This window comes from Salmo salar, chromosome ssa18 (assembly GCF_905237065.1).
Source record: "Salmo salar chromosome ssa18, Ssal_v3.1, whole genome shotgun sequence".
NCBI lineage: Eukaryota > Metazoa > Chordata > Actinopteri > Salmoniformes > Salmonidae > Salmo > Salmo salar.
In genome coordinates, this window is record NC_059459.1 from 25494880 (window position 1) to 25508368 (window position 13489).

General features: G+C 42.2%; 1 protein-coding gene across 3 annotated transcripts in view; it reads right to left on the minus strand.

Annotated features, from left to right (window-relative positions):
* The window catches only part of LOC106577124 (attractin-like protein 1), a 355235-nt gene that overhangs the window by 235533 nt on the left and 106213 nt on the right, over window positions 1-13489 (minus strand). For all 3 annotated transcript variants that reach the window (XM_014154875.2, XM_014154874.2, XM_014154877.2), the window contains one exon: window positions 648-835. In XM_014154875.2, coding sequence (XP_014010350.1) covers window positions 648-835 — 188 coding nt within the window. The remainder of the gene's footprint in view (window positions 1-647; window positions 836-13489) is intronic.

Below are 13489 nucleotides of genomic sequence, written 5' to 3' on the forward strand. Positions count from 1 at the left end.
ATTGCAGGCCGACTGGGACAAAAAAATAATGAATTGCTTGGATGAAAAGAAAACTGATTATTGTAGCCATGGAGAGCATAAACTCCTTCCAAAAAACTGGCAGAAAAGAGCTAAGAGGGATACCTGTTGCCTCTGCATCTTAAAACATCAAAAGGTGAGCTTTATTATTAAGAACAGTGTTGATATTCAAAGAGCAGAAACATGCTACTTAAACACCGCACCCTAAAACCCATCTAGAGAGATCCTCGAGCTCCATTCAATTAATAACACCAGTCAAATACTTGCTCCTGCATATCCTTCTCAGTTCTGACCGCACAATCACTGGAAAAGCCAACATGTGTGGTGGGCATTTAAACAGGAAGTGTGACTCTTGACAAAAATAAATACAAAAAGTTAGGTTGGAATCACGGAAATCTCAGTGTTTGCCCTATATTCAACGGATCACGTGTGGACTGACTCATCAGTAAATAAGCTAAGACACGTGTTCAATGTGTTTGGCTTCAGATCATCATGGGGTAAAAGAAGTTCCACTGTCATGGCGATTCCTTAGGCATTCGACTTGGAAAAAATACATTCCTCAAGACAGAACATTATGAAGGATAACGTTCAAAACAACACACCGTTTTAAACCGAGGAGTTTCCCTTACCTTCTCCTGTAGCTGGTACTTCTGCAGCTCGTCCAGTATAAAGTCCACCTGCTTGGGGGTGGTGAGGGAGGCTATGTTCCCGTCCAGGTTCTTACAGTAGTGCTGGGCGTTGTCATAGCTCTCCCTGCTGGAGTTGATCCTCAGGCAGGCCTCCCCTACATGGTGCCAGCCTTCTCCACAGAGCTGAGCTGTGGACAGAGCAGTACTTTAGACCCAGGCTTCTGACTGTGCTGGGCCACACAATTGGATAGTGCATAGATCTGCTACTGGCCTCAAGACCCCTCATATCAACTGGATTTGATATGCAACTCACAGCACAGTGATATATATTGTTAGTTATAAACTGGGTGGTTCGAGCCCTGAATGCTGATTGGCTGACCACGGGTATGACAGCACATTTATTTTTACTGCTCTGATTACGTTGGTAACCAGTTTATAATAGCAATAAGGCACCTCGGGGGTTTGTGGTATATGGCCAATATACCACGGCTAAGGGCTGTATCCAGGCACTCCGCGTTGCGTCGTGTTTAAGAACAGCCCTTAGCCGTGGTATATTGGCCATATACCACACCCCCTCATGCCTTATTGCTTAAATATAAAAGTGAGGTTGACTGACAAGTATTTCATGGTGTGAAATCAGGCAATGTCAGTCAGTTGAGATACAAATAGAGAATGATGGACTATTCTTCAAAGAGGCGTGCATCAACCACCCTGCATGAATACACAAGTATGTGTCTGTCCAGCACTAGCATACAGACACGTCACACAGTGGGAGGAACTACATGGACGCCTGACGAGACCTTTATTAAAACAACAATTTGCAGAGATTAAAGGAAAAACAACTCCAGCTTCATCACAACAATTTTTCTGCTTATTTCGGAGACTTGCGCTGATTACATTCATAGTTTGGATAATGGATACCATCACATGCTTTTCATCAGACTGAGAAAGAATCACTTTTTTCCATAAAAGGCTATTGAAAAGATGGCTAACTACAGAGCAGTAGTGAAGAATTCAAACACTTGGCTAGAGTTACAGTCTTTAGAACAATACACAGATCAACATTGCAGCATGATTGTGCTAATCACTCATATCTTTACGTTGAAGCCAAAGGTCAGGCTCAATTTGCAAATCACACACACACACACACACACACACACACACACACACACACACACACACACACACACACACACACACACACACACACACACACACACACACACACACACACACCAAAAAAAGAAACATCCCTTTTTCAGTACGGTCTTTCAAAGATAATTCATAAAAATCCAAATATCTTCACAGATCTCCATTGTAGGGGTTTAAACACTGTTTCCCATGCTTGTTCAATGAACCATAAACAATTAATGAACATGCACCTGTGGAACAGTCGTTAAGACACTAACAGCTTACAGACAGTAGGCAATTAAGGTCACAGTTATGAAAACTTAGGACACTAAAGACGCCTTTCTACTGACTCTGAAAAACACCAAAAGAAAGATGCCCAGGTTCCCTGCTCAGCTGCGTGGATGTGCCTAAGGCATGCTGCAAGGAAGGGCAATAAATTGCCATGTCCGTACTGTGAGACACCTAAGACAGCGCTACAGGGAGACGGGGCGGACAGCTATTCGTCCTCGCAGTGGCAGACCACGTGTAACAACACCTGCATAGGATCGGTACATCCGAACATCACACCTGCGGGACAGGTACAGGATGGCAACAACAACTGCCCGAGTTACACCAGGAACGCACAATCCCTCCATCAGTGCTCAGACTGTCCGCAATAGTGCTCTTCACTGACGAGTCGCGATTTTGTCTCACCAGGGGTGATGGTCAGATTCACGTTTACCGTCGAAGGAATGAGTGTTACACCGAGGCCTGTAATCTGGAGCGGGATCGATTTGGAGGTGGAGGGTCCATCATGGTCTGGGGCAGAGTGTCACAGCATCATCGGACTGAGCTTGTTGTCATTGCAGGCAATCTCAAAGCTGTGCGTTACAGGGAAGACATCCTCCTCCCTCACGTGGTACCCTTCCTGCAGGCTCATCCTGACATGACTGTCCAGCATGACAATGCCACCAGCCATACTGCTCGATCTGTGCGTGATTTCCTGCAAGACAGGAATGTCAGTGTTCTGCCATGGCCAGCGAAAAGCCCGGATTTCAATCCCATTGAGCACGTCTGGGACCTGTTGGATCGGAGAGTGAGGGCTAGGGCCGTTCCCCCCCAGAAATGTCCGGGAACTTGCAGGTGCCTTGGTGGAAAAGTGGGGTAACACCTCATAGCAAAAACTGGCAAATCTGGTGCAGTCCACAAGGAGGATGCACTGCAGTACTTAATGCAGCTGGTGGCCACACCAGATACTGACTGTTACTTTTGATTTTGACCCCCCCATGTTAGTCACATGTCTGTGGAACTTGTTCAGTTTGTCTCAGTTGTTCAATCTTGTATGTTCCTACAAATATTTACACATGTTAAGTTTGCTGAAAATAAATGCAGTGAGGACGTTTCTTTTTTTGCTGAGTTTACATACATGCATACATGCATACATACATACATACATACATACAGTGGGGCAAAAAAGTATTTAGTCAGCCACCAATTGTGCAAGTTCTCCCACTTCAAAAGATGAGAGAAGCCTGTAATTTTCATCATAGGTACACGTCAACTATGACAGACAAAATGAGAAACACAAATCCAGAAAATCACATTGTAGGATTTTTAATGAATTTATTTGCAAATTATGGTGGAAAATAAGTATTTGGTCACCTACAAACAAGCAAGATTTCTGGCTCTCACAGACCTGTAACAACTTCTTTAACCTGTTGGGGCTAGGGGCAGTATTTTCACGGCTGGATAAAAAAACGTACCCGATTTAATCTGGTTACTAATCCTACCCAGTAACTAGAATATGCATATACTTATTATATATGGATAGAAAACACCCTAAAGTTTCTAAAACTGTTTGAATGGTGTCTGTGAGTATAACAGAACTCATTTGGCAGGCAAAACCCTGAGACATTTTCTGACAGGAAGTGGATACCTGATGTGTTGAATTACCTTTAAGCCTATGCCATTGAAACACACAGGGGCTGATTAATGTTTTGGCACTTCCTATTGCTTCCACTAGATGTCACCAGCCTTTACAAAGTGTTTTGAATCTTCTACTATGAGATCTGACCGAACAAGAGCCTTGGAACGGTGATGGCCGATTAGACTCTGGCGCGCGAGGTCATGTTGGGTACCCTCGTTCCAAAACGTTTTAAAAGAGAATGCATTCGTCCACCTTGAATATTATTCATGTTCTGGTTAAAAAAAGGCCCTAATGATTTATGCTATACAACGTTTGACATGTTTGAACAAACGTAAATATATTTTTTCCCCTCGTTCATGACGAGAAGTCCGGCTGGCTTAGATCATGTGCTAACAACACGGATCTTTTTGGATATAAATGATGAGCTTTTTTGAACAAAACTACATTCGTTATGGACCTGGGATTCCGGGAAGTAGAATCTGATGAAGAGAATCAAAGGTAATGGATTATTTACATAGTATTTTCGATTTTAGATCTCTCCAACATGGCCGTTTGTCTGTATAGCAAAGCATATTTTTCTGGGCGCAGTGCTCAGATTATTGCAAAGTGTGATTTCCCAGTAAGGTTATTTTTAAATCTGGCAAGTTGATTGCGTTCAAGAGATGTAAATCTATAATTCTTTAAATGACAATATAATATTTTACCAATGTTTTCTAATTTTAATTATTTAATTTGTGGTGCTGACTTGACTGCCGGTTATTGGAGGGAAACGATTTCCTCAACATCAATGCCATAGTAAAACGCTGTTTTTGGATATAAATATGAACTTGATAGAACTAAAAATGCATGCATTGTCTAACATAATGTCCTAGGAGTGTCATCTGATGGAGATTGTAAAAGGTTAGTGCATCATTTTAGCTGGTTTTATGGTTTTGGTGACCCTGTCTTTGAATTGACAAAACATTACACACAGCTATTGTCAATGTACTCTCCTAACATAATCTAACTTTATGCTTTCGCCGTAAAACCTTTTTGAAATCGGACAACGTGGTTAGATTAAGGAGATGTTTATCTTTCAAAGGGTGTAAGATAGTTGTATGTTTGAAAAATTTGAATTTTGACATTTATTTGGTTTCAAATTTGCCGCTCTTGAAATGCACCTGCTGTTGATAGGGTGCACCACAGGTGGCACGCTAGCGTCCCACATAGCCCCAAGAAGTTAAGAGGCTCCTCTGTCCTCCACTCGTTACCTGTATTAATGGCACCTGTTTGAACTTGTTATCAGTATAAAAGACACCTGTCCACAACCTCAAACAGTCACACTCCAAACTCCACTATGGCCAAGACCAAAGAGCTGTCAAAGGACACCAGAAACAAAATTGTAGACCTGCACCAGGCTGTTGAAGACTGAATCTGCAATAGGTAAGCAGCTTGGTTTGAAGAAATCAACTGTGGGAGCAATTATTAGGAAATGGAAGACATATAAGACCACTGATAATCTCCCTCGATCTGGGGCTCCACGCAAGATCTCACCCCGTGGGGTCAAAATGATCACCAGAACGGTGAGCAAAAATCCCAGAAGCACACGGGGGGACCTAGTGATTGACCTGCAGAGAGCTGGGACCAAAGTAATAAAGCCTACCATCAGTAACACACTACGCCGCCAGGGACTCAAATCCTGCAGTGACAGACGTGTCCCCCTGCTTAAGCCAGTACATGTCCAGGTCCGTCTGAAGTTTGCTAGAGAGCATTTGGATGATCCAGAAGAGGATTGGGAGAATGTCAGATGAAACCAAAATATAACTTTTTGGTAAAAACTCAACTCGTCGTGTTTGAAGGACAAAGAATGCTGAGTTGCATCCAAAGAACACCATACCTACTGTGAAGCATGGGGGTGGAAACATCATGCTTTGGGGCTGTTTTTCTGCAAAGGGACCAGGACGACTGATCCGTGTAAAAGAAAGAATGGGGCCATGTATCGTGAGATTTTGAGTGAAAATCTCCTTCCATCAGCAAGGGCATTGAAGATGAAACGTGGCTGGGTCTTTCAGCATGACAATGATCCCAAACACACCGCCCGGGCAACGAAGGAGTGGCTTCGTAAGAAGCATTTCAAGGTCCTGGAGTGGCCTAGCCAGTCTCCAGATCTCAACCCCCTAGAAAATCTTTGGAGGGAGTTGAAAGTCCGTGTTGCCCAGCGACAGCCCCAAAACATCACTGCTCTAGAGGAGATCTGCATGGAGGAATGGGCCAAAATACCAGCAACAGTGTGTGAAAACCTTGTGAAGACTTACAGAAAACGTTTGACCTGTCATTGCCAACAAAGGGTATATAACAAAGTATTGAGATAAACTTTTGTTATTGACCAAATACTTATTTTCCACCATAATTTGCAAATAAATTCATAAAAAAATCCTACAATGTGATTTTCTGGATTTTTTTTTCTCATTTTGTCTGTCATAGTTGAAGTGTACCTATGATGAAAATTACAGGCCTCTCATCTTTTTAAGTGGGAGAACTTGCACAATTGGTGGCTGACTAAATACTTTTTTGCCCCACTGTACATACATACAATTGTATTTATTTATTTTTTACATTGTAGAATAATAGGGAAGAATTCAAAACTATGAAATAACACATATGGAATCATGTAGTAACCAAAGAAAGTGTTAAACAAATCAAACTATATTTTACATTTTAGATTCTTCAAAGTAGCCACCCTTTGCCTTGACAGCTTTGCAGACTCTTGGCATTCTCTCAACCACCTTCACCTGGAATGCTTTTCCAACAGTCTTGAAGGAGTTCCCACATATGCTGAGCACTTTTTGGCTGCTTTTCCTTCAAAATAGTAGGTGTGTCCAAACTTTTGACTGGTACTGTATGTTATAATATGGCTTTTGTTTCCTGGATTGGCTTCCCCAGTGATTTTACCCATGCACAGCTAATGTGTGTATCTACAGACATGTAGTTAGTGACTCTGACAAACATATAAATCTTAACTGCCTGTCCTTGACGAAGCAGAGTTGGGACTAATACACTTCTAACTTCCTTGTCAACGTTTCATTTTTCTTGAGGACATATCCAGTAAAAAAAGTGTTTTGTGTTGCTTAAACTTTCCAATGGCTTGACCTTTTCTTTCCTAAATAAATGGAATTCCATAAATGTCGTCTCTATTGAGGATACATTGGTATTCATAAAATGTTTCTGACATTCAAAAGAAAGCTTCACTGGGAAATTAGAAAATACATATTTTACAGCATTCAACGCTTACAAAGAAAATCGCCATCAATAACTTTCTTTAATGGATTCAGAAGCCGAGGTAATCTTGGTGGGCTAGTTAAATTGGTTTTCATTCAGAGCGTGTGAGACACCCCTTCAAATGAGTAGATTTGACTATTTCAGCCACACCAATTGCAAACAGGTGTATAAAATCAAGCACTCAGCCATGCAATCGCCATAGACAAACATTGGCAGTTGAATGGCCTTACTGAAGAGCTCAGTGACATTCAACGTGGTACCGTCATAGGATGCCACCTTTCCAACAAGTCAGTTTGTCAAATTTCTGCCCTGCTAGAGCTGCCCCGGTCAACCATCTGTGCTGTTATTGTGAAGTGGAAACGTCGAGGAGCAACAACGGCTCAGCTGCGAAGTGGTTGGCCACACTAGCTCACAGAACAGGACTGCCGAGTGCTGAAGCGCATAGCGGGTACAAATCTGTCAACCGTCTGTCATCGGTTGCAACACTCACTACAAAGTTTCCAAACTGCCTACGGAAGCAACATCAGCACAAGAACTGTTCATCAGAAGCTTCATGAAATGGGTTTCCATGGCCGAGTAGCCGCACACAAGCCTAAGATCACCATGCACAATGCCAAGCGTCGGCTGGAGTGATGTAAAGCTCGCCGCCATTGGACTCTGGAGCAGTGGAAACTCGTTCTCTGGAGTGATGAATCACGCGTCACTATCTGAAAGTCCGACGGACTAATCTGGGTTTGGCTGATGACAGAAGAACGCTACCTGCCTGAATGCATAGTGCCCGCTGTAAAGTTTGGTGGAGGACCAAAAATGGGTCTGGGGCTGTTTATCATGATTCGGGCTAGGCCCCTTAGTTCCAGTGAAGGGAAATCTCAGCGCTACAGCATACAATGACATTCTAGATGATTCTGTGCTTCCAACTTTGAGGGAACAATTTGGGGAAGGCCCTTTCCTGTTTCAGCATGACAATGCCCCCATTCACAAAGCGAAGTCCATACAGAAATGGTTTGTCGAGATCGGTGTGGAAGAACTTGACTGGCCTGCACAGAGCCCTGACCTCAACCCCATCGAACACCTTTGGGAAGAATTGGAATGCCGACTGCGAGCCAGGCCTAATCGCCCAACATCAGTGCCTGACCTCACTAATGCTCATGGCTGAATAGATGCAAATCCCTGAAGCAATGTTCCAACATCTAGTGGAAAGCCTTGCCAGAAGAGTGGAGGCTGTTATAGCAACAAAGGGGGGACCAACTCTATATTAAATGCCCATGATTTGGAAATGAGATGTTCGACGAGCACATGTCCACATACACTACTTTACCAAAAGTATGCACACACACACACACACACTCTTCCTACAGAGTTTGAATTTCATGTCAAATTGACCTTATAGAATTAACTTAAGGTAAGGTATTAAGGTATTTTCATTTTCGATTGAAAAGCGTGCCCAGAGTAAACTGCCTAATACTCGGGCCCAGAGTCAAATATTTGCATATTATTAGTAGATTTGGATAGAAAACTGAAGTTTCTAAAACTGTTTGAATGATGTCTGTGAGTATAACAGAACTCATATGGCAGGCAAAAACCTGAGAAAAATCCAACCAGGAAGTGGGAAATCTGAGAATTGTAGTTATTTTGAATCCCGATCGAAACTACAGTGTCTGTGGGGTCACGTTGCACTTCCTAAGGCTTGCATTGGCTGTCAACAGCCTTTAGAAACGTGTTTCATCCTTCTCCTGTTACTGGGCAGAAAATAGGAGCTCAGTCAATGAGTGGACTGCCTGAAGACAAAGGACTTGGTGATGTGCGAGCCCGCCAGCACGCCCCTCATTTTTCTTCTTGAATGAATACGCTATTGTCCGGTTGGAATATTATCGACGTTTTATGTTAAAAAGACCCTAAGTATTGATTGTAAACAACGTTTGACATGTTTCTACGAACGGTAATGGAACATTTTGACGTTTCGTGTCTGGATTTACGCTCGCGCGTTATGCCTTTGGATAGTGATCTGAACGCACGAACAAAACGGAGGTATTTGGACATAAATATGGAGTATTTCAAACAAAAATAACATTTCTTGTGGAAGTAGGAGTCCTGGTAGTGCATTATGATGAAGATCAGCAAAGGTAAGAGAATATTTATAATACTAATTCTGAGTTTAGTTGACCCCAGAACTTGGCGGGTATCTGTATAGCTTGCTTTGATGGTTGAGCTATGTACTCAGAATATTGAAAAATTTGCTTTCTCCGTAAAGCTATTTTAAAATCTGACACAGCGGTTGCATTAAGGAGAAGTGTATCTATAATTCTTTCAATAACTGTTGTAAATTTTATCAACGTTTATGATGAGTATTTTTGTAAATTGATGTGCACATTCACCAGATGTTTTGGTGGGAATACATTTTCTGAACATCACACACCAATGTTAAATGGGGTTTTTGGATATAAATATGAACTTTATCGAGCAAAACATACATGTATTGTGTAACATGAAGTCCTATGAGTGCCATCTGATGAAAATCAAAGGTTAGTGAATATTTTAGGTTTTTGTGATGCATGTCCTTGCTTGGAAAATGGCTGTGTGGTTTTTCTTGTGAAGTTTATGTCCTAACAATCTAATTTTATGCTTTCGCCGTAAAGCCTTTTTGAAATCGGACAATGTGGTTAGATTAACGAGAAGTTTATCTTTAAAATGGTGTAAAATAGTTGATTGTTTGAGAAAATGAAATTATGAGATTTTTGCTATTTTGAATTTCGTGCCATGCTATTTCACTGGCTGTTGAATAGTGTCCTAGCCCATAGAAGTTAACCTGTTGGGGCTACAGGTTAGCAATGAACCCCGAGCCGGGATTGCTAACAAGGCTAGAAATTCAAAACATCAAAAATCTAATAATTTCAATTTCTAGAACAATCAACTATTTTACACAATTTAAATGATAAACATCTCCTTAATCTAACCACATTGTTCGATTTTCAAAGAGGCTTTACGGCAAAAGCATAAAGTTAGATTATGTTAGGACAGTACATAGCCACAAAAGTACAAACATCCATTTTCAATTCAAGGTCAGGCGTCACCAAAAGCAGAAACCAGCTTGAATTATGCACTAACTTTTGTCAATCTCCATCAGATGACACTCCTAGGACATTATGTTATACAATACATGCATTTTTTGTTCCATCAAGTTCATATTTATATCCAAAAACAGCATTTTACAGTAGCGTGAAATTCAGATTTTTTTCTTCTCTGAAATGCTTCCGGTGAACATAACAAAATTACTATTCGAAAACATTGGTAAATTATAATATTGTCATTCAAAGAATAATATATTATCATCTCGTAATTGCTACCGAATGGCCAGATCTCAAAATAACTTTACTGGGAAGGTCCGGAACAAATGTGGTTTCTTTTGACAAAGTTCATAATTTATGTCCAAATAACACCAAGTACTTAGCGTTCATTATGCTCCCACAAAACGTGGTGGGGGACTGTAAAATCACGCCGAAAAGCTAAAAAAACCTAGTAAATAATCTATTTATGTTCGTTCAAACATGTCAAATGTTGTTTAGCATTAATCTTTTGGTCCATTTTTAACGTTAAACATCAGTAATATTTTCACACAACCTATCCTATGTCGAGATAAACAATGAAGACAAAACTCACGTTTCTCAGATTTATGCGCAGGCGCAAAAAAATGAAGTGATGACATGTCAACTTCCTTGGATTCTAATTTGCTCTCTGTTTATCATAGACGCTTCAAACAACTTTATAAAGATCGTTGACATCTAGTGGAAGCCGTAGGTGTTCGAAATGAATCCTTTCTCACTATGGTATCTATAAAACAATGACACTAAATAGTACAGTCACAAAATTCACATTTTGTTTAATCTATTTTTCACAGGTTTTTGCCTGCAATATGAGTTTTGTTATACTTACAGACACCATTCAAACTGTTTTAGAAAATTCAGAGTGTTTTCTATCCGAATGTGTTAATAATATGCATATCCTAGCTTCTGAGTTGGTGTAGGAGGCAGTTACAAATGGGCACATATTTTTTTCAAAATGTCTCAATACTGCCCCGGAGCCCCAACAGGTTAAGAAGTTTCCTGGAGGCACACTACAAGGCAGAAAAAAGAAAATGAAATCAGTGTACCGTCCAATGGTAAAGTAGCAAGATGATCTCATCAACACGCCACTCAGAGAGATGGAGAGCCGAAACATGGAGTCCCCAAGTGTCCTCAGTTTGGTAAACTGGTCTGATTAAACAGATCCAGAAGGTTTAGATAAGGCTGCCAGCAAACATGCGTTATGGTCTACTCTGAAGCTCACACTGACTTACTGGACTCTCATTTGTGAGTCAGCTGAGGCTCCATTTTCATAACATCAAGTAAAGAATTATAATTGGCCTGCTTCCCGGCCCCATGCTGAAGAGGAGAGTGCATTTGTGGATGGACAGTATTTGGAGGTGTGTAGTGGTGCTTGTGTGTATTTTCTTGTGTGCACATCCGTATGTGGGCTATGTAGTACAGGTTTGTTAATTTTTTATGTATACCCAGTTGTGTGTGTATATGTATAGATACACATACATACAATTAATCTCTCCAGAAATAAGTTTCTCACTGTTGACGCCTGTTATAGACCCCCCTCAGCTCCCAGCTGTGCCCTGGACACCATATGTGAATTGATTGCCCCCATCTATCTTCAGAGTTCGTTCTGTTAGGTGACCTGAACTGGGATATGCTTAACACCCCAGCAGTCCTACAATCTAAGCTAGATGCCCTCAATCTCACAGAAATGATCAAGAAAACCACCAGGTAAAACCCTAAATCCGTAAACATGTGCACCCTCATATTATTATCCTGACCAACTTTCCCTCCAAATACACCTCTGCTGTGCTCAATCAGGATCTCAGTGATCTCTGCATCTGCTATGGGTCCGCGGTCAAATCTGCTATGGGTCAGCAACCACCCCTCATCACTGTCAAACGCTCCCTAAAACACTTCTGCGAGCAGGCCTTTCTAGTCGACCTGGCCCGGGTATCCTGGAAGGATATTGACCTCATCCCGTCAGTCGAGGATGCCTGGTCGTTCTTTAAAAGTAATTTCCACACCATCTTAAATAAGCATGCCCCTTTCAAAAAATGTAGAACTAATAACAGATATAGCCCTTGGTTCACTCCAGACCTGACTGCCCTTGACCAGCACAAAAACATCCTGTGGCGGACTGCAATGGCATCGAATAGTCCCTGCGATATGCAACTGTTCAGGGAAGTCAGGAACCAATACACGCAGTCAGTCAGGAAAGCAAAGGCTAGCTTTTTCAAACAGAAATGTGCATCCTGTAGCTCTAACTCCAAAAAGTTTTGGGACACTGTAAAGTCCATGGAGAACAAGAGCACCTCCTCCCAGCTGCCCACTGCACTGAGGCTAGGTAACACGGTCACCACCGAAAAATCCACGATAATCGAAAATTTCAATAAGCATCTCTACTGCTGGCCCTGCTTCCCTCCTGGCTACCCCAACCCCGGCCAACACCTCTGCACCCCCCGCAGCTACTTGCCCGAGCCTCCCCAGCTTCTCCTTCACCCAAATCCAGAAAGCAGATGCTCTGAAAGAGCTGCAAAACCTGGACCCGTACAAATCAGCTGGGCTAGAGACTCCTTCTAAAACTATCCGCCGCCATTGTTACTACCCCTATTACCAGTCTGTTCAACCTCTTTCGTATCGTCCGAGATCCCTAAAGATTGGAAAGCTGCCGCGGTCATCCCCCTCTTCAAAAGGGGGTGACACTCTAGACCCAAACTGTTATAGACCTATATCCATCCTGCCCTGCCATTCTAAAGTCTTCAAAAGCCAAGTTAATAAACAGATCACTGACCATTTTGAATCACACCGTACCTTCTCTGCTGTGCAATCCGGTTTCTGAGTTGGTCATGGGTGCACCTCAGCCACGCTCAAGGTACTAAACGATATCATAACCGCCATCAATAAAAGACAGTACTGTGCAGCAGTCTTCATCGACCTGGCCAAGGCTTTCGACTCTGTCAATCACCATATTTTTATCGGCAGACTCAATAGCCTTGGTTTCTCAAACGACTGCCTCGCCTGGTTCACCAACTACTTCGCAGACAGAGTTCAGTGTGTCAAATCGGAGGGCCTGTTGTCCAGACCTCTGGCAGTCTATGGGGGTACCACAGGGTTCAATTCTCGGGCCGACTCTTTTCTCTGTATACATCAACGATGTCGCTCTTGCTGCGGGTGATTCCCTGATCCATCTCTACGCAGACGACACCATTCTGTATACATCTGGCCCTTCTTTGGACACTTTTAACTAACCTCCAAACAAGCTCCAATGTCATAAAACACTCCTTCCGTGGCCTCCAACTGCTCGTAAACGGTAGAAAAACCAAATGCATGCTTTTCAACCGTTCGATGCCCGCACCTGCCCGCCCGACCAGCATCACTACTCTGGACGGTTCTGACCTAGAATATGTGGACAACTACAAATACCTAGGTGTCTGGCTAGACTGTAAACTCTCCTTCCAGACTCATAT